At 39.5% G+C, this 22,292-nt stretch overlaps 1 protein-coding gene across 7 annotated transcripts in view; it reads left to right on the plus strand.

Moving 5' to 3' along the window:
* Positions 1–22,292, plus strand: part of FANCM (FA complementation group M) — a 72,103-nt gene that overhangs the window by 19,128 nt on the left and 30,683 nt on the right. For all 7 annotated transcript variants that reach the window (XR_008465915.1, XR_008465916.1, XM_054198447.1 and 4 more), the window contains exons 5-11: positions 7,471–7,602; positions 8,385–8,517; positions 10,378–10,506; positions 11,013–11,114; positions 15,802–15,995; positions 16,647–16,853; positions 20,072–20,306. Coding sequence is in view for 5 of the 7 variants with exons in the window: in XM_054198447.1 (XP_054054422.1) it covers positions 7,471–7,602; positions 8,385–8,517; positions 10,378–10,506; positions 11,013–11,114; positions 15,802–15,995; positions 16,647–16,853; positions 20,072–20,306 (1,132 nt within the window). In the remaining 2 variants the exon portion in view is untranslated. The remainder of the gene's footprint in view (positions 1–7,470; positions 7,603–8,384; positions 8,518–10,377; positions 10,507–11,012; positions 11,115–15,801; positions 15,996–16,646; positions 16,854–20,071; positions 20,307–22,292) is intronic.

The raw sequence follows: 22,292 nt of genomic DNA on the forward strand, positions 1-22,292 counted from the left end.
CATGCCCTGTTAATCCTTCTTTATTATGATTTTCTTTTAATATTTTCAAACCATGCTTGAAAGACAGATCTTTCATTTTATTCAGAAGTGCCTGCGAGGTCATTCCAAACTGGATGCAGTTAGGAGTGTAAAAACCATGGCTCATTTTATTATTGAAAGTCCACCTTTGGAAGTTGACAGCTGCCCAATTTTGCCATTGCTGGGGCAAGCCTTTATGAGAAAGAGGTGGAGGAGCAGACCTGTTACCAGGCCAGCAAGCAGGATCTGAATTTGAATCAGGGATCTGTGTGGAGCACGTGGTTCTATTTGTGGTTGTCTTTCCTTCCAACTTTAATGTGAAATAAGTGTTGTGGTCCTTTTTTTTTTTTTTTTTTTTTTTTTTAAGGCAGGAAAGAGGAACCTCTGGGCCTTTAGAATTTTAGAATAATAGGAAAATAGTCCTCTCCCCTACACTGTTGAGATGCTTGCAGGAGGAAACCAAAGGTTAGGAATGTAACTGTTGACTCTGTGATGCGATGTTTAATCCCCCCTTTTTTTTTTTCTGCTCAGTATCTTTCTGCCAGGATCAACTTTAGTTACCTAGTCCCAGGGGCTGATCTTGGTGTGACGATGAAGCAGTAATTGCCTTAGAAGCCAAAGATGTGCAGGTCCTGACCGTGTAATTCTGATACCACAGCCTGAAATCCTGCTGTTCCTACAAAGTGTTCCTTCTGTCAGCCAAAGCTGACCAGCCAAGGACTGTTGTTTCTTGGAGAATTTGCAAATGGACGAACAACTGCCAGTGGGGATGTCCTGAGAGAACAGTTCTTTCCTAATGAATTTAGCATGTGGGTTGTTTGGTTGGTTGGTTGGTTTTTTACGGAAAAGCGGAATTCACTGGTTGCAGTGAGGCAGACAGTTCCATTGGGAGGATGTTTGGCCTCTTAGTTGTGGGCAGCATCACAGACTCTGATCTGAAATTCACTGAGAAGGCAATTTCTTGATGAATGCTGGAAATGATGCTTGCTTAAATGTTTGGTTGTCTGATGATTTGATTTCATGGCCAACTACCTAGTGTACAGAATCACAAGATTCATTGAAAATGTGCTGAAGTGGACTGTATTTTTTTGGCAGTTATCAGATTTTCCTCACAAAGGTACTGTTGAACGTTATTCGTGGAGCAGCTACATTGCTGTGGGGTAGGTACCTTGAAGTTAGGCACAATGTGAATCAATCCACGACACAGGTAGTGTCTTAAGTTATATTTTAGTGCAGTGCGAACACTGACTGCAGTTTTGTAAGGAATTTTCCATGTAATTTTGGAAGTTGGATTATTGCTACCCAGTGAGGGCATCCTGGATCTTGGAGATTTCTTCCAGGAAACCATTATTCTTGAGAAGAGCTGACTTTTTGAGGCAATGGGTAGAGGTTCTTCCTCTGCCTATCCTGAACAAATAATTCTGACGCTGTCTCACAAAAAATGATCCCAACTCTTTTGTTCAAGCCTTAATTATGAGAATAAATGCTTAAATGAAATTATTTCTGTTTAGAGCCAAATTTCTCTATTTGTCTATTTGTGAGAAATGCCAAGAGTATTGACTGGCTACCTGTGAGAAGAGACTGCTAGGAGTTTAAGATCCTGTTTTAAATATTCACCTGCACAGATTACTGCATGTGTATTTGGTTTGGTTTTGGTTTATGATGCCCTTAGTAATTACGTACAAAGGGCTACATTTGATGGAGTACTGAAGATGTATTGTGGTCTGTGTCTAGATGCTGCTATCAGCTCAGACTAGTAGAGTAGCTGATTGTTACTGGAGTTGAACAAAGCTGATTTTTGCTGTATTTGTGGGTTTTTTTTCCACCCTACAACTTGTTAATTTTGTGTGCAACTGCTGGCTAATAAATAGTCACTCTTGAAAGAAAGTAGTTTTGGTAGTGCTGCATTCTTGATGCTTTCCTGGCAGGTTATATCTCTAAATATAAAAGAAAAATATTCAGCCTTGCAGATTGAGGATATGAAACATCCTCCATAGGATGCTTCTTTCTGTCTCGTGGCAAAGTGCTGACATTTACTGAATGGCAGATTGATAAAGAAAAGGCACTTCTTTCTTATGACTTCCTGAGTAAGAGTAAAAATGTTCTCAGTGAAATTAATTGAAAAGTAAAAACTGTAGGCCATCTTTTTTTGTAACTTTTAAGAAATAAAAAATGTTATAATAGGAGAAAATCAAGATGTTGGAAGAGGACAACTATTGTATCTTTCTGGTGAATACCAGCTTCCAGGGAAGACTGGTGTATGTTCAATGGGTAACAGATCTCTGGAGAGTGGGAAGACTGGGAAGTGTCTGAATGAGTTAATATAAACTTGACAACAAAACTTTGAGGCGCCAAGATCATTACTAGGTTGATTGGTATTGGTTTTGGAGAATTATAAGGTCAGCTTAAAAACACTGTACCCTGCTGTGTCCCTGTTCCTTTATTTTCATCATTGGGAAGGTAAGAAAATGTCAGTAGAAAGCTTACACAAAATAGCACTTTTCTCCCTCATGTTTAGTTTGTTTGTCTTTGTTGTGACTCCAGAGCTTTACAGGGAGAATAACTAAAACTGAGCACTAGTCGTAGCTCCAAATGCCTTTCTTGGTTGCCTTCTCTGTCATAAATCCACTTTTTTTTTTATGTTAATAATTGTCCTCCCTCCCTTCTTTGATGTAGTATACTGTGATTTGAGAGGCTTCATCAAACGTTACAATAAACTGTTCTCACTCTATACGTGAACTTTATGTACTCTGTGTGCCCAAAAAGTTTCTTTGCAGTTGGTGAAAGGGTATGGGTAAGCTGCCCAAGGTGATCCGTGGGATGTGCTGCTACAGCGGTGGGGCTGGCTGTTCTCTGGTCACCACTGGGCTCTGCAACCACGGGTACTTTCTTCTTTGGTAGTCTCGAGACTCTCTCACTCACCCTGGGGTTATGGTTGGCAGAGACTAAACATGTTTTGCTCCTGTGGCTTCCTCCTGGAAGTTGCTTTCAGGAATATTAGGTTACCACACTGACGCCTCTCAAGGCAGCACAAACCCAAACCCTTCTAGTTTCAGTTCTACAACAAGGCATTGAATGCTCTAGAACTAGGCCTTGGTTGATTTCATGGCTTACTGCAAAACTGGTTTGCTCTCCCCCAGGACAGTATGATCGTAATTCTATCATGAAGACTTGTGATAAATACACCTTTTGAGCTGCGTTTCCAGCTATGGGTGGTGGGGCTAAAGCCTGAAGAAGTCTCTTCTTTCCCCTTTCCTTCGCTCCCTTTGTTGAAAATTTGAACATCTGGACAGGAGCAGCATGATGTCTGTGTGATGCACAGCTGCATCTGAAACCTGTATTTGTGTTTTGGAGCTGCCTGTGTTGCTGCCCTACTCCTGGTTTTAGTGGTCCCTGGTTAAGGCAGACCAGTGGGGCACATTAACGTTCCCGCACAGCTGTAGGTGTGATGTTACCTCACCAGCACACAACGTAGTCTCATTTTATTGCACACCGATTCTGTGTCTGCCCCAGCACATCTGGAAGGGGTCTGTGGCTTGTTGTGCATTGAAGATGCTGGAGCTGGGTGAGTTGGGAGGGCAGGGGAAGGAGATGAAGGGAAGGGGCAGCTCCATTGAAGTGCAGTGTGAGTATATAAAGCTGGTCAGGTGCGTCCATGGAGGCTGGGAGCGCTGTGGAGAGCTTCTGCAGTTCACCTTTCCTGGGGCTAGAAGTGGACTTGACGTCTTTGTTTTGTGAACGTATGGTCTACTTAGTGGCTGGTTTCTCTCAACCCCCTCCTTCTCTGCTCTGACAGAAATGCGATATAAACTGTTATTTATGCTTGGGAGATTTCTTGGTTTTCTTTGGTAAAGAATGCTTGCAAATCTGCAGTAAAATAATTAGGCTAGGTCGTTTGTTTAGAGCCTTTGTTTTTTATTGTGCCAAGAGAAAACAGATTAACAGCAGGTTTTAGTGAGGTGTAGCTGAAAGAGTAACAGTTCTTTGCCTTGCCAGTTCTGCCCGTACTACACATGGTAGTCCTCAGCTAATGTCGTAGCTCCAAACGGCAGGTCCTACACTAACCTCAGGTACAAGCTTCAAAAAGCAGCGTGATTTTGCTGGGGAAGATACTTTGTTCAGCAAAACCTTATATTCTTTGCGAGTTTAGTGCAGTATGGAATAACTTTACCAGTTGTCTTTTATATATTGGTAATCAATCTGTTGGCTTTTTGAACTCAATTTAATGAGCTAGAAAAAGCCACAAGTCCTAGTAAGCAATTAATTTAAATTAATTCTACAGTTCTGTTTTCAAATGGGTAACATAATACTTAAATGTTTTGGAAAGATTGAGGAGACTTTCCAGAAGTATTATCTTTTTAATTAAAAATAAAGGTATGGAGGCAAGGTAAATGTAATAGCTCTGAGTAGTGCTTGTTTCTGTATCTCTTCTAAGTAGGTTATGTTTACTGTTCCTTATTAGTTTTGAAGCTCCAGGTGACTGGATCCCGCTGTCTTTCATAATAGTCTTCCTTGGGTTGTTTTGCAGAGGATGATTAAATCAGACAGAGGTGTACATAGAGCAAACAGTGACAATATAATTTTCTTACATATTATAAACTAGGTCAAGGGATGAAACATAAAAGTATATTTAATGGTAATTCCTTTTCTAAAAAAGCCATGCAACAAGTATAGGAAATAATAAACCAGTGCTGAAATATTATACATTTGTGGGCATTACTTTTTAATTAAAACATTAATTTCAATTCTGGAGAATCATATTTGTGTTCAGAGACTGACTCCGTTTCCACTACTAGAGACATACCTTAAGCTTGATCTTCAGCATTTCAGGTGTCCTCATGTCCGACTGTTTGATGGGAGGGTAAAATGCTATTTCAGTGATATCCCATTAAAATAAAAAGCACTGAGTTACCCTTGCATGGTCAACATTTTCTTTTCTTTTTTTTTTTAATACCTTTATTTTATAAGCTGGCACAGACATTCCTGTCTCTGTCCTTGTAGCGTGGCTTGTCAGATGCAGGCCAGTTTTAAAAACAACGTAACAACAACAAACTGTTTGGTAAATGACAAAGTTTTGAATTTTAAATTCTTAAAACTAAACCAAATATGAGAAATTAATTTCTTGTGCATTTAGACTTCCAAGTGGCTTGGTGAATGTTTTTTGACTGCATTTTAAGAAAAAGATAACTTGATTTACTCCCCCCCTCCCCCGCCTTTCCTCTGGAAATTCCTAGCAAGATTGTATTTTCCAATTGGTGAATTGGTGTTTGCTTGTTGTTAGTGGTTTATTTGATCTAATTAGTGCATTAGTCTTAATTAGCAGGCATGCTCCAGGATGGCATCTCTGGACGGTGCTGTGCTTTTCCATGGCCCAGGCTCCCTGTAGATATGGTCAAAGCTGAAGACAGGGCTCGGTGGTGCCTGGGGCTATTGGGCACAGGTTGGTGTTGGGTCTGACAGCAAATCTCCTGGGAGCTGTGGAGGAGAGCGGGCAGTGCTCCACAGCACCGTCCTGCCTTTGGAGCCGTGCCCAGAGCCTCCCAGTGCTCCTGCAGGCATTGCCCGATTGCCTCTGGCTGGGAGCCAGCAGTCCGAGCTGGGCTCTGCTGAGCAAAAGCAACAAGCCACCTGAGACCTGCTGTCCCAGCCTGAAGCCCGGAGTAGGGAAGAGGAGCAGCCCAAGATGCACCAGAGCATTCAGAATTTAGCCTTTGTTTCTATTATTTCTCAGCAGCCTTTATCTGTTATAATCTGCTTAGCCTGCTGACTCCAGCTCGCTGTTTTTGAAAGACCTGCAGGCACGGAGCAGGTGGTGTGGAAATTCCCCAGCACATTGTTTCTTCAGTTTGACTGGTGCTTTCACAAGTGCTCATTCACCCTTCCAAAGTTCTCTTTGCATGTTTGATTCTTTGGGGGATTAATGCCGCTGTAGTTGATGATGGCAATTATTCCCACCCCTTTTCTCAGGATTTGCCACTTGGTGCCATGTCGGCACTGTACACAGAGTAAGAAGCTAAAGAAGTACCAAACTATAAAAATAATCAAAGCAGCAGAGAGGAGTTAAACTAGGCTGCCACTGCATTGACAGGGTATGAGGAGAGTGTGGTTGTTAGTAATATTTATCCATCCTAACAGGCTCTAAAAACCCAGCATACGCTAAATGTGTGAAGAAGACAAATGGGTGCTGTTACTTAGTGTATAAACATGCGTTGCACTCTTACAGTTGACTTTCTTTTCTTGATTTTGTCTTCACAAGCTGAAGACAGATCAGTATTGTTTGAGGCCTGAAAGTTAGAGCTGTTTTTATTGGTTCTGTTGGACTTGCTTTTCAGTGGGCTGAAAGAAGAGCAGCAAAGGGCTTAGGCATCTGTTATGTTCTAGCCTTCTCTAGCGCAGCCCAGTTCAACTGGTGGGAAAATGCCCAGAAGACTCGGGAAACACTGTATGCGTGTAAGCAGCCATCAGGAACTAGCTGATGTCAAACTAAGTAGAGACTACCTTTGGAGCAGCTTGTTATTGCTCACTAGAGATGTTTTTGGCGCTATTAGCCAAGCGGGCCAACAGATTGTAAGTAATTTTTGTAGAACAAATCTGATTATTCCAATTATTACAGAGTTAGCGCTCATGCAAAACTAAGTCTATGAAAAAAATCCTGACCACCTGAGGCTAAGAAACAAAGAGGAAAAACAAGATTAAGATGAATTAGTGCAGGTCAGTTCCCTTGTTTCACCGATGTGGAAATCAGGTACATGTGATGTATAAAAACAAGTTGTCTTTTGGCGTGGCTTCCGAAGGAAATAGGGCACGCTGCTGTGCCGGGCCCATCTGCTGGGCGCTCGTTCCTCTCTGCTCGTGTCTCCCGACTCTATTCCTTCTGCACACAACCTTCTCACCTGTTGGCTGGCCTCCGCCTGCCGTAATTTACACTTCTCAGAGATGAATGCAAGTTTTCCTGAGGCTGAAACACTGTTGAAGTCAGGGTTACCAGTAAGAGAGGGAGCTGCGGTGTGAGTTCAGTAGCTGGTTACCTGTCCCATTTCACATCCTGTCTGCTCAGTCAGTACTTGTGCCATTACAAAAGCACAGTGTGTGTTTCCACCCCTCAGTTTGATGGATATGGGCTTATCCTGGGGGCAGAAGGATGAAGGGCACAAATCCTCAGGGAACCAACTTGTAAAAATTCTGCTCATCTTAGAAAATATTTTGAAAAATAGCCTAGAAACATCCTGATAGTGGAGAACCTTACACTGAAGCAGAGCACCAGGTTGTCGTCTGGCACAGTAACAAATTATTTAGGAATCAGTACAGTCTGTTCTGAAAAATTCCATGTTTCAAATAAAATAAGCGAGCTTCTTGTGTTCTGTTGTGTAAGTTTTATAAAAATAAAACTACTTTAAAGGGCTAAATATACATACCTTCACATCTCTTGTATACTTCTGTGTTTTGTTGCAGGTGCTAGAAACATTTGCTGGACGCCTGATTAAAATAGGAGTTTTAGCAAGGCGGGATATTCCCAGCCTTACAAAGTACCAGATAATTCTAGCAAGAGATCAATACAGAAAAAACCCATCTTCACAATGTGTGGTAAATGTCTTTATTTCATGTTATTAAAGTAGTGAATAAATATTAATACTCCATAGTGTACAAAGCCTCCTGACACATTTTAAGTTAAGTTTCCTTTGTAACATTCTGGTTTTAGCCTTGGAATAAAATATGCCCACTTGCTCCACGTTTCTTAATGCTAATATAGGAAAATTAAGGAAAAGATTAAGAACTCTGTTTCCAAACTGAAATTATTTTGAGAATTTAAGATTGTAATTACTGACTGCCAAATTTACACTTTCCCCTCAAAACTACATCACTGCTCCTATTTTTCTGTAAATTTTCATGGAGCGTTCCAATTTTGCAAACTTAAAGAATATTACCTAACAAAACAAAAACCAAACAAATAAGAGAGACATGTACCCTGAAGACCATTGGGCAATACACTTCACAGCAGGCAAGCCAACTTTCCTGCCTTAAATTTTGTAGCCTGGGTAGATGTGCCAGAAACTTTGCCAAATACTGCTGGATGGTTCAGCTGTCAGATTTTGAGTGTCGCTGCATCAGAAAGTAATGAGCAAATCTTGGAAGATAATACAGGTGTTTTGGAGATTGTTTTGAAGGTGGAAAAAGATTGCTTTCATTGATCATTAAGAACTGTGTAACCTGTTTCCTGACGGTTTTGATAGATAGCTGGTGGTGTGGTATTTGTGCTTTGGCTCGGTTTCTCAGATGTCAATCTTACTTTTGTCATAAGAATTGCAGTGTGATTCTTACTGCTTATCAACTTCCTGATTTAATGATGACTCTGTTTTGTTTTACAGGGAATGCATCAAGGCATAATTGAAGGAGATTTTGCACTTTGTATCAGTTTATATCATGGTTATGAGCTGCTGCTGCAAATGGGATTACGGTCATTATTTATCTACCTTTTTGGAATTATGGATGGATCAAAAGGTGAAATGTCTTCAGAAACATCCTTCCTTTTGTCTCCACTCCTTCTCATTTAATGTACCTCATCTGTATGTCTAAGTTTGCACAAACAGCATATATAACGGATGAGTCGCAAATGCAATTGGTATTTTCTTCCCTTTCATCCCTATTGGAAATACATTGGCACAATGTTAAAGATACAGTATATTTGGGAAAGCAAACGTGTTTATATGGCAGCAGTTCCAAAAAGAATGAGGCACAAACAGAACTCAGAGTAAGTGACAGTAATATCTCTGGAGAGACGGAGAATAACCATTAAACAGCTTAAACTAAGAAATTGTTTGGTCTTGTAAAGAAATTCCTCCCTCTAAGGCAAACCTCCTGTATGCATGAGTTTGAAGTGCCTTTGCCAGAAGGTTACAGATTTGGACACGTCACACTAGAATTTCTATCCTAGCTGTGCAACATCTTCCATCCTTGCTAAGCAAAATGGAAAGCTGTTTTCTGTTCTGGCCTCAATTTATTTTCCAAATTCCCTCACTGACCATTGTGAGTCTTTTGCAACTCTCCCCAGTCATTTTTGGACCCATTGGGTCATCATTGCTATCAGTAAGACCTGGTTTGGTACCGACATCTTTTTTGTGGGGGAAAATTTCCACTTGGTGGTGTCAGTCCAACAGCAAGTGTTCTAAACATGGGATGTGGGAGGGGAAGGTTCCAGTGGTTCTGATTACCCCACGGTGTACCTCTCAGGCTTCTTGCTTCATTTTGGTTTACACTTCGCTGTGTAATGTGGTAATTTACAAAAGCTACTTCGCCTACAGCACTGCTTAATTCAAATGACACTGCCTTGTCCTACGTATGAACCAAAAGCATACAGTGCTTGCTTCATATTATAGAATATCTGTAGAATATATTTTTATAGTATGTATATGCTAATAATTTCGTATTAATTTTATGCTTTTGACATTTTTGCAATTTATTCCTTTCACACATGCAGATGTTTACATTTCTGATAGTATAGTGCTGCTGTTAGACCTAGGCACCCAAGAGCATTTAATGTATTTCCTAGTTTCTCAGATTCCTTAAATCCCTGCCTGCTATTGAATAGAACAGAATATTTGAATAGAACAGAATCTTTCATCTGGAAGGGTCCTACAATGATCATCTAGTCAGGCTGTCTGAAAGATGGATGATGGAAAGTAGTCTTAATAAATAGGTCTTTTGTACCAATTCTACTAAGTTTGATTTCTGGTTTGAGTAGAACAAAATTGTTTTCAACACTGATATAAAATCATTCAAGAAACTTGCTAATTCTAGCTTTTTTGTCTAGGTTCCTTTCTCTGTGAGTAACTGTCAGCACTGATAGAATCATGGAATGGTTTGGGTTGGAAGGGACTATCAAGATCGTCTCACTCAAACCCCCTAGAGGGTCACCTCCCACTAGAGGTGGGAACCTGGTCTAGAGGGACACCTCCCACTAGCCCAGGTTGCTCAGAGCCCCATCCAGCCTAGCCTTGAACACCTCCAGGGATGGGGCAGCCATGACACTCTGGGCAACCTGTTCCAGTGTCTCACCACCTTCAATGTTTCTGGATTGGATGCCTTTTCTAGTGCTAAATGGTTGATGTAAAACTTTTCGTTTACCCACAGGAACAGGCTTCTGTTTATACATATGTAATTCATGTTTTCGTGTTTAAATTCTACAATGGCATTTTCCCCGAAAAACATTGATGCCAATGTTTATTACATTTTCTAAAGCAAACATGTGTCTTTCAGCTCTTGAAAGGAGCTTGCTACTTCTGAGAAAGCTTGTCTTTTGGGCGGCAAATATTATATTCACTCCAGAGATTAAATACTAAGATATTTCAACTTTTTACAAAGGGTTAACCCGTACAAAGAATGAACTTGGTCGTAATGAGGACTTCATGAAGCTATATCAGCAGCTTACAGACATGTTTTCAGACCCATTGCTGCCTTCAACGAATGGAAATGTTTACAAGAGTAAAACAGGTCAGTATTTCCCTTTTAAAGACAAAATGTTTACATTCTGTTCAAATGAAACAGTAGATAGCTCTACATAGTTTGTAGATGCTGGAAGCTCTTTGTTGTGATATGCTCGGCTAGTATTCTTTATTCCAGATTGTTTTCCCCAGACTCTTATTTATTTATCTATCTGTCTGCCTGTCTGTATTCTCTCAGTGGTTTTAGCTACTTTCAAACAAGGTTTCTATGTTTGAAGTTTTTGATTTAAAAAAAAAAAAAAAACGTTAAAATATTACTGTTTGACTTTATATATTTTACAGCGTGAAAGTAACAACACTTTCTCAAAAACTGTGTTTAGCAAATGTGCTTCCCTAAGTAGTTTACTAGTTTGTTTATGTGAATGCAATTAGAACTAGTGTCAGGAGTTTGTATGTCTGACTCAAAGAATTATAATGAGAGGAAATGAAGTTCACTAAACCTTCCCACTTGTTGCAGGTTTGCTTACATCTTTAATTGCTTTATTTCCTTTTCAGTGTTTGAAAATAAAAAGGATTTTATCTACAGCCATCCAAAATTAAGGAAATTGGAGGAAATTGTAATAGGACACTTCAAATCCTGGAAAAAGGGATCTTCTGGTAAGTACCAAAAACTCAAAGAAAGAGTATCTGAACAGTTGAACCTGTGGATGAAAACAAGTAATTTCCTACCGATTTATTTCCGAATTTGTTCAAGTTCTTTATTGTTTTGTATGTTTCTCTATCTTCTGTGTGGAAAAGTCCTCTTTAGAAGAACTATACCATAATGTTTCTTTAAGAAGAAACATTCTATAAGTTAACATTATTAATTTGATACAACCTGTTCTAGCAGCTTAGTAAAATAGTGACGGTAAACTCATTCCAGTGCTCCTATGTCTTGTGATTTTCATAGGCACAGGGTTTGTTCTGGAAACCATCTCTCAGTGCAGTGCTACCATTACCTCCTGCAAAGTTAGATATTTATGGACATATTTATGGAGCTTAAGGATAAAAGTTCTGATATCCAGCCTGTTGGCCAAGAATGACAGATTCTGAGGCATCGATTTGAAGTTTAGAACCTTCAGTTACATACATCTGTCTCTCATTCTTTTTTGTCTTGACCGAAAGGGAGAACAAAAATATGTCATACAGTAGCATGAGATTATGAAGCAAAGTATTCACAATCATTCTGATGTCTCTGGTTTTAGGAATTTTCAGCTTCTTGATCCAGTTGTTGCTTTTGGAATGATGACATGAGTAACAACAATTTTTTGTTTGTTTGGTTGGTTTTTTTTGCAAGTTCTTCACTTTTTTCCTTGTCTGTTTGGATCTTTGTGCTTTGTGAAGTTCTGATAATTTCTGACCTGCCCTTCTGTCTTGTTTTGGGTTGTTTTTTGTTGATTTTTTGTTTGGTTGGTTTTGGTAATTTTTTTTTCTGTCTTAGATGTTTGATCCTCAGAATACACTTAAATTGCCTACTAGAAAGTAGCAGCCACTTAAAGTTTCCTCATTTCTGTTTTTGTTAGTTTGTATGTCCAAATGCATTTAATCAAATTACTTTCTTCTTTTTTTTTCCTTATTTTTTCCCCTTTCCATTCATACTTCTTTCTGTCCTCCCTGCCTCTGTCTTGTTTCCTCTTACAACATCTTTGTAAGCTGTTGCCTTTTGTTTTCAAATTCTGTATTCTGCACCGGAGTTACCTAACTAGGCTTCTTATTTAATACTCTTCCGTCGTCTTTTGATAGCATGGATTTTGCTGTCATATGAATCCCATCAGATATGTTTTTCCTTGCAATGTTGGTCAGACATGTCTATTTAATATTACTAACAGGTAATTAATATACAAATATTTGGATTTTGTGTTTTGTGTCTGTGTGCATGATCCTCAGAAGTGAGTAGGCATGAACCGTAAGTCTCTACTGTTACAAAATTACAGTAACTGTGCAGGAAGAAATACATAATCTTTTATAGTGCAATTGGTGAGCAGTGGTAGCGTATCCAGTCATATCTTGAGCTAGGTACGTTAGGTTTTCTTGCTGTCCTTCCTTGCTCCCCGTCCCTGTAACCTCCTTTATCCTCGTAACTAACATGCAAAGCAAGGCCGTGGGGAATGTAAAGCAGTGTCCTGAACACAGTTCTCTAGGTGCATGTCATTAAATTTAACGCAAGTACAAACAACCAGTCCTGAAATCTTTGTGTATAACACAAAGCCAGAAAGCACTTTACAATTCATGGTCTGATCACAAAGTTGGAGGCATTCTAGTAACTTAGGAAATGTAGGAAGCTCCTGCTCGTGTCTCCCTAAGCTTGTGCATCTCCACCCCAACTGCACTCGGCAGTTGACACAAACAGTGAGACACTGTGAATTTATTTATTTGTCTTATTATTCACTGTGTCTTAGCATCTCTGATGATACCTTTTGAGTAATAACCTAAAACCTGTATTTCTACCCTTCCTTCCTGTTTCTTGCAAGTAAACTCTAAATCCACACGCACACAAGTAGCTACACCCTACATTCTGGTTTTGGACTCCGAATGGACTACGCGCTCGTGTCGTCATTTCTCCCTCCTCCAGACAAGAATTTGTCATGAGTCTGTCAACAAAAACTTGAGTACTTGTTAAGATTCCAAACATAATCACATGTATCTTTGCTCCATCAGAAGGCTCTGAAATAAAAGCCTAAATCATTATTTCCCTAGTATCTCTACGAAAAAACAAAACAAAACAAAAAAACAAACCAGAAGCAAACAAACCCCCTGAACTGAACCCTGCTTTGTTCCAATTACGTGTTGCTGAACTACTCTGAATCGTAATTTACTGTGTTCATGCCTGGGTAATTTTTAAAATGGATAACTACTTCTGCAAAGTATTTTCCTTGAAAAGCCCTACATTTGAGACAGAAAAGGAGAGTATTTATAACCCGAGTCATTAGCCATATCAGAACAAGACTAGCTCTCGTTCCTCTGTTTGAAGTGAAACCTCAAATGAGAAGTGTGGGAGTGATGCCAAGTTGCCTGTGCAAACTCAGAACCGTTTCTAACTAGTGATCAAGCAGGTTAAGTTTGAGTTTCCTGGCCACGTAGCTGTTGCCCCTGCTTTGCACGAATCACTTACCAGCAATTCAGGTAAGTGCACGATAACATTCTGGGCAGCCCTTAAGAAATGTTGGCTGAGCATAATGAGCTTCTCCCAGCTAATCTTCCATACCTGGATTACTCATCAGGTTGATTATGGGCTGCTAATGTATTGAATTTTCTAAGTCTGGTATTGGATAAGGTGAAGGAGGTGATGGCAACAGCAGAACGTTTTTTCACAATACAGGGAGAGATGCTACTGAGCATTATTGCTATTCAAGTCATGAGAATACGCTAAAAATAGATACAGAATAATGTTGTTCAGAATAAAACTAGTGGAGGAGAATAATATCAACTCATGTAAGTAAGATATATCCAGCCTGCACTTATTCTGAAATATATAGTTTGTCAGTCTGCTCAGGATGGCAAATTATGCAGAACACATTATATCAGTGTTGCAATTATCTGTTTTCTAGCTAAAAATACTGAATCATATTCACCATTTCATTTCTAGGCCTTCACTGGGGACTGGTTTCTGTGCTTGACAGGTGACCCCCCATATCACCTGCAATTTACTGAAACCATGCAGTAGAATATCATAGAATAATTTAGAATATTTGGAAGGGACCTCTGGAGATCCTTGTGTCTGATCTCCTTGACTGTCAGCCTAAGAGTCACATTTGTTTTGACCGGAGGTAGCCATCTTCATGATCTACCTGTGTGTTCACGGCTCAGCTTAAAAAGAAAAGGGGACAATGCTTAGCTTCAGCTTCTGCTTTTTGCCTTAAGCTCCTGAAAGCATTTCTGCATGTAGATTTGCACAGCTGAAAACTAAACTGGGATTTCTGACAGTTGATCAGAAAGACGTATATACTTCTCTGTTGCAGTTAATGCTTTAACTTCAAGAAGCAGCTTGGTGCTGGAATTACAGGCATAGCATGAAACTGTTGTCAAGCACCAGGTGACTTCGTAGGTTCAGGGAAACATTTTTTACACGTTCTGTCTTGAGAATTTTAATTCCTTGTCTGACCTTTCTTTTAACGAGATAAAGGTGTTTTGTGGAGAATTGTATAAAAGAGGAGATCTTTATCCCTGGAAATCTATTTGATTTCATCTGAGGGCTATGTCTAGGTAATGCATGCAAGCTGGGCCAGTTTCAGTTATTCATTCTATCCTTTTAGAGATTCTCTGTTTTAACATACTAGGTTTGTACTTTGTAGCATGTTTTGTTGTTGGTCTATTATTTGGATAGGATAAACAGAAGCTGACTGTTCAAGACTTGCATGTTGCTTAGATAGCTTTTGCTTGTGCTTATGAAGGCAGGTACTGTTACATGTTTAAAAAATGAAGAAAAAAAATAAAATAGTTGAGTACCCAGAAGACAAAACTGTGATGGTGTAACGTAAGGAATGTGGGTTTGGTCAAAGGCAATTATTTTTCCCTTTTATTTGAAAAAGGCAATGTTATCCTTGCTGCCGAAATGAGAGCTATAACCGGTTGTGATGACAGATGATTCAGAAGCAACAGATTATGATATTAAGGGAAGTTTTTGCACATTTCTGCTGTCATGAGGATCCTAAGCTGTAGAAGTAGACACAACTTGCTGTAGCAAATCATAGGAAGTTGGTATACATCTTTTTTATTCCACCATGCTGTGTCCTAGACTAATGGTAACAGTGGCTTTTATTGCTGTATATTGCTAACCTCATCTGACTCTGGGCATTTAAGTAGCAGATTTAAGTCCCATTGTAGGCTCTTTGGAAGAAGGCATCTTAAATAAAGTTTTAAAGACACTTGCTGTCACACCTGAGCTTTTCAAAGTAATATGAGTAATGGTACCTCAAATATAAGACATTCTCACCATAGTTATTGTAATTTCTCCAAAGTTAGAATACTGCTTTGATTCCAGAGAGGAATTGTTTGAGCAGATATATCTCAGAGTGTTTTCTGGGATGTTGGTCTAAATAGGCTGAGGGGCTCCTAATTGTCAGTTTTCTCCACTGGTTCTTTCTTTATTTATTTGCTTAAGTCTTTTTTCTTTAAATGAAATTTCTTTTAAAGAAAGTTTTTTTGGAAAAAATTATAACGCAGTATAGTTGGACAAAATCTTCCCATTAAGCGAGACGAGAACTGCGAATATGTAGCTTATGGGATGACCTGTCCTTACTTTTTCATTGGTAGTTATTTTAAAATCATGCATAAAAATGTTTTTTGGCTTTTCAAAATCAAACAGATCAAGTCACGACGGAAAGCACATCCGTGGACACTGTGGATACCAGAGTGATGATCTTCTCATCGTTTCGAGATAGCGTGCAAGAGATCGCAGACATGCTTTCCCGGCTCAGTCCGGTTGTTAGAGTGATGACCTTTGTTGGTCATTCCACAGGAAAGAGCACAAAAGGCTTCACACAAAAGGAACAACTTGAGGTAAAGAAAAAATGAGAGGTGTATTAGGAAATAGTGACAAAGAGTATTAATTGTATAACTAACTACCTGAGTACTGATAGAGATTGTATGGCAGTGACCAAACTTCAAAGTGTCATTAGTAAATTCCAATGTAGTTCAATTGCTTTCAGAGTATCCAAAATTATACTCACTGAACAGAACGTGTAAGTAGAAATATTTTATACATTTACATTATATTAACAAATGATAACTTTTATATATTTGAAAATCTGGGGAAATATTAAAATACTTGCTATGGGGATTTTTTTTTCTTGTAGGTAGAAAAACTAAGATATAACCTTAAACATTGATCTAGAAAAGTTTAAAAAAAATAATAAAAATTTAATAGCAAAGTTGGGAAGATAAATTTTAGAAAAGTGCCATGGTTGGAGTCAGAATAAGATGTGATTTTTTTTCCTTTATTTTAGAATTGAAGAGTTGATATGTTGATAACATTAGTGCATGGTATTTGATCACAACAAATCAGTTGACAAATTCAGAACAACTGAGTTTTGTAGCTTTAAAATATAAATTAATTATTTCTACTTCTGTCTGAACCTAGGAAACACTGCAAAGTGTGTATAAGGGGCTTTCTGGCTAATCTGTTAAATCTAATTTTAATTATTTATTCAGGTGGTAAAACGCTTTCGTGAAGGTGGGTATAACACTCTGGTCTCTACCTGTGTTGGGGAAGAAGGCTTAGACATTGGAGAAGTTGATCTCATCATCTGCTTTGACGCTCAGAAAAGCCCGGTGCGCCTTGTGCAGAGGATGGGCCGAACGGGGCGCAGGCGGCAGGGCAGGATCGTCGTCATCCTCGCCGAAGGACGGGAGGAACGGGTGAGTGTGTGGCTTTCTTCTCATGGGGAAAACAGACTTGTTTTTTCTGTTCTGGGAAACTATACACTGTGCATTAAAGCTCACTGAAGTCCTGAGCACTCCTAGCAACATCTACCTGTCCCTCCAGGAAAGTATAGTAATCCACAGTATTCTAAAAATATGTGCACTTTCTCAGTGTGAAGGGCTTCAAGCCTTTGTTCTTAATAACACTTGTTTTGTAAAGGATAAACTGGAACTCGGAAACTACAGGGTTTCTGCCAAGGGTACAGAGCAATGCGTGGAAGAGGAGATGGGGATGGAGCTCTGCGAGTGGGAGGACTGGCAGTGTCTCACTCTGAACTGCTGACGACACTGCGCATTCAGACAAGTGCTTAGTGGTAGCAGACTTGCGTGTGAGGTCTGAAGAGATCAGCTTAAGTGGAAATCTACTTTTGCTAAATTCCTGAACCTCAGCGCTCAACTGGGAGTATAATTAATCGTCTCTGAGTGCAGGCTGCCCCTTGGGAAACTAACGTACCAGTGTAAAACTAAGCCAGGAGCTGTAAGCTGGGAGAAGCCATCTTCAGCTGTACTGCAGCTGCACCCGCTGGGTGTGATCCAAGGGAGCTGTCAGGGCAAGGGTTAGAGAGGAGGAGACACGCCAGTCCCTCTTGATGTTGCTCTGTGGTGAGAGCGGTTGCAGAGTAACATCAACCTGCAGCTTTACACTTTCATTGTGCAACCCCTGTTGGAACACGGGGCATTTTTAGCGTGCACCTCACTGTTCTGCCTGAAAATTGATTTTGTTCTTTGCTGGTTTTGTTCACTTGCGAGGTTGGTTCTGAGTTAAATCAGGTTTCATGACAGAGAAGCGTGAGATTTGTGTAAGCTAACTGTAACACCAACATTTCAGAGTCTTGCTATTATTTCATTTATTCCAGTCGATGTTGTGCCTCTGTGTTAAATTTGTAGGTAGCAGGGATTTAATTCTAAATGAGGGTCCAAAGAATCCTGCCTGAGGAAAAAAAAAACTACTTTGAAGGGATGAGAGTTAAAAATTATGAAAGTGAATGGTATTTGTAAATATTTTCTCATGCTGCTTATGAAGACTGGTTGCTACTGAAAGTTCTGCTCTGTATTGCTATATTAAAATGATCCCTTAAATTCCTTGCAGTTTCACTTAAATAGTTGGATTACTGGGTTCTTCAGGTTTTCTCAGAAATCTCTGAAGCAGAACATTCCCCCAGGTAGCATAGTAATTTTATATACTTTTGGGGGCGTTGAGATCATGAAATAAATTTAATTGCTGAACAATATTGGCTTTGGTTGGTTGGTTTTGCTTGGGCTTTTTTTGGTTTTGGTGTTGTTGCTTTGGGTTGTTTTTTTTTTAATTGAATCTCCTTCCAGATCTGTTAATGTGGAGGTTCTTCCCCATCACATAACTTGAAGCTAAGTAATTAATGGTCTCATATTCATTTGTGGGAATTTGTGTAATTTGTGTGTGGTTGGGTTTTTTGTTGTGTTCTTGTCTTTTTTTTAAATCAAACCACTTCAAGTCAATTATAAAGCTGTTGAAGAAATTCTATTGGGAAAAACTGGAGAATACAGGTCTCTAAGTTTGAAGCTAGAGAGGAATTTCTGTTGCAGCAGCGTCTGTTACTCTGTTCCGATTCTCTCCTCCCCTTGTGTTCCATGCCCGGTTCAGCTGTCCCACGTGGAAGCGCACTGCGTCTCAGCCCTGTGGCACACATCATGCTGTTGCTAATGCCCTGGGTTCCCTGAGAGTTCAGCTTCCCAATCTTCTAACTTTCTAGTGTGGCCCTATTCCGAGATGCACAGTGTTGTGATTCGGGGTTTTTTAACATCTTGTGACAGCTCCACTGCATGTGCATCAGCCTGGATGGGGGCCGTTACCTGCAGATTTGAACCAGTGCAAAGAGAAGGGCACGGGGAGCTCACAGCCTCTCGGGCTCCTGTCAGGCCGAGCTTGACACCCTGTGAAACAAAGGAAAAGGAAACATACTGTCTCAGTAACAGTAAAGTAACAATTCTGTTAACCAATTACTTTGGTAATACAATTTTTTTTTCCATAAAAATATGTTTTTGCCTGTCCTAGGCTTAAAATATAGTTATTGGAATACCTGAGGGACAGTATAATAGTCATTAACCTCTTCCAGGTTTATTCAGAGAGCGTCTTTTTGTGTCTGTCTCCTCTAATCCTGGCTTCCAGAGACCATCTCTCTCAAAAGGACAGAGCTGCCATGCTGTCACACACAGAACACGTAGACTGCCTAACTGGGCACGCTGTCTGCGCCAGCGCTATGCCCCAGAGACTTGGAAGAGTATTAGGGCAAGAAATGTTCAGAGAGGGGACCACTTTCTTTCCTTAGTTTTTCTGTCTTTGTCTTGGTTTCTCTATTGCAGAATAAAAATGGAGTGTAATCAAAAGGACTTGGAGCATATATGACATTAACAAATAATCCTGTGCCTTTTTTTGTTTCTGTAATCTAATTTACATCATCCCTGTATCTATTGCAGATTGTAAATTCCCCCAGGCGAGGGCTATGTTTCTTTTCCTCTCTAGTGCTGTGCCTACTTTTCGTCTCCTTACAGAGTGTAAAAAAGCTGTACATTATTTTATATTTTGTATTGTTTGCAACTGAAAGAACAATCACTGTTCTGTAGTACTTCCTTCAAGGTACTTCCTTGCTCTGTGTTACGTTTGCTTTGAATGTTTTACCTAGGCACAAAAGGATGATAATTCAAGTTTAATTTGACTTAAATATTTTAGTATAGAAGCTCTTGGAAAAAAAAAGAAAACCAAAAAACCAAAAACCCCCAAAACTTAGTAGCTATGTTTTAATGTATTGATTATCAGATTTCCAATACAACCTTATTGCTTGTTGTTTTCATCCATGTCCTTCTGTTCTTTTCCCCTCCCTGCTTTGGTTACCATAATGTGGAGGCATACAGCAAGTCCTGAACTTGCAGTTCAAGAACTTGAACAAGCAGCTATGTTGACCTACCTGACAATATTCACAGAAGAGGGTGTATAGTTGGTTCTCACGGCCTTGCATCTTATTTTGTTTCAGTTGTGTTTGGGGAAGAAAAGAAAAAAACCCAAATAATTTGATGACAGAATAAAAAAATAATGAGAAGCCCCACAGTCACTCAGGTGTTCTTTCACTTGTGATCGAAAAAACAATCCAACAACGTAAGATTTATCTTCTCTTTTACAGACGTACAATCAAAGCCAGTCTAACAAAAGGAGCATCCACAAAGCTATTTCAGGAAACAAAATGCTTCATTTCTACCAGCATAGCCCACGTATGATTCCAGAAGGCGTAAATCCGAAGTTGCATAAAATGTTTATTACTGCTGAAAAATATGAACTAAGCAATTCAAGAATGCTTTCCAAAGAGAGAAGATCTAGTTCCCTCCAGCATAAATCTGCTCTCTTTTCCTGTGTCACTGGTAAGAGGATTATGGTGTTTTTCTAAGTGCTGCGTAAGCTGCTATCTCATGTTGTTATATTACAGCATATCAAAACTGTGTGCTCACATGAGTTCTGGGTCTCTAGCAAAAATGTAATTTCTATCAGCTGAAGCTGTGGTACCGTGCTGACTGCTGCTTTGGTTCCTGATCCTTTTCCTTTAACATCCTAAAATCACAGTTCTGTCCTTAAATATCCGTACTTCAAATCAGACATTTCATCTTTCTTAATAGAGCTTCTCATGGAGTCAGTGAATGAAGGTCAGAAACTCCAGCTACAAACAGAAGAGGCAAATGTTCATGATGTCTTCTGAAGAATTCTGATATACCAATGTCAGGTGGCATAATTGTCACTTAAATGTTTAGTGATAATTCTATACCAAACCTGGTTTTGAGCTTTAACAGTTAGGCTTAATGTTTTTGTTAATACAAGAAAAGTATGTCTTATACCTCTGTAAATGACGATAGAACAGAAATGCTTGAAAACCAAAGGATTTTGAGGAGAAGGAGAAATCAAGGGTAGGATACTTATGAATTGCACACACCCATGGAGGAAAATTAATCTAAAAAGAGAAACAGCTCTTTAGTTGATGCAGTTACATGGTACTGAAATGCTCACTAAACTGAACAAAATTATAAGATAGGAAGAAAGAGCTAAGTTTTGTAAATACTTGGAAATCGTTGTGCTCGATCGCTTTGGTTAAGTGCTTTCTGTAAAGACCAGTTGCAACTTCTTGAAAGAAGAATCTCCTAAAAGCCTTGGGAAACTTCATATTTCAGAATCTGAGTAGTTGGACTTCAGTGTTAGTGTTTTCTAAATGCTTCTGATCACCTACATCCGATCTCTTTTCAAACACCGTCTGGGGCAAACAAAAGGGTGAACATAGAAATGGGAAGCAAGCTACAAAACCATGCAGGAAAATATGAGCTTCCCCTTTGGCCTCCAAACCATTTCATGCTATCTCCCATTTTGCAGGGTAGAAATGTAATAGAGGAGAATTAGTATTGATAACTCAATGTGTACGTGCCATCCTCACCCCAAACTCTTTGTAAGTATGGGTGTGCTGCAGACACAGCCGTGGCACAGCCGTGATGATGCTCCTAATGACGACATCTCCCGTTATGCCTCTGGAGCCTGCTGTAAGGCATGCTTATCTGGGGCTTGTGCACAGCCCACGGGGTGGCCAGGATGGCCACCAGTGAGGGAAAGTGAGGACAGGATAAACAGGCACAACTTGCAAGAAAATAAGCAGAGCAAAACATGGAATTAAAATAATAATTTTAGAATGTAAGTCTGTCCTAGAAAATAGAAATGACAGGCAGTAAGTGCATAAAGAAGATAATATGCTGAACATGCTTCCTGCTGAGGGAACCAGCACTTCAAAGGCTCTAATTACCAGGTTCCTTTTGTGTGAAATAGGTTAGCAGCCACCACAATTGCAGTGCCTAGTGCGCGGGGAGATCTGTCAGCTGCTGAAGATGAACATGATTGACCGCCCATCTTGCAAACAAGTCTTACATGAGTGCAAATTATTGAGCAGCAGCTTTGTGTTGAAGTCGCCTTCATTACTGTATGAAGCTAGTGTCTGTTTCTGATTTTAATGATATTCAAGATAAATCTCAAAAAGAAGAGAAAGAAAGGTCTTCATTTCTTGCGTTTTCTCCTCTCCTTATTTCAGTGCCCCCTTCCACATTAGAAAATTGAAAAAAGTAGCAGTAATGAATAAGCTGTGTGTTGTCTTATTTATGCTCTCTTACTTGTCATTTGTTCTTGAGGTTCTTCAGGTTTGTCCATGGAAGAATAGATGTGCACAGAAATTGAAATATTGTAATTTCAAGCATTCTCCTTCACTTCTAGTCAAAATTTAATATTTCCTGGTCTTCCTAATTTGATCCAATTTCTATTAATTTTACACTATCCTTCCACTTCAAAACCTATTTCATAAATTTTATGTTTCTCAGTACCCA

Source organism: Rissa tridactyla, chromosome 4 (genome assembly GCF_028500815.1).
Source record: "Rissa tridactyla isolate bRisTri1 chromosome 4, bRisTri1.patW.cur.20221130, whole genome shotgun sequence".
NCBI lineage: Eukaryota > Metazoa > Chordata > Aves > Charadriiformes > Laridae > Rissa > Rissa tridactyla.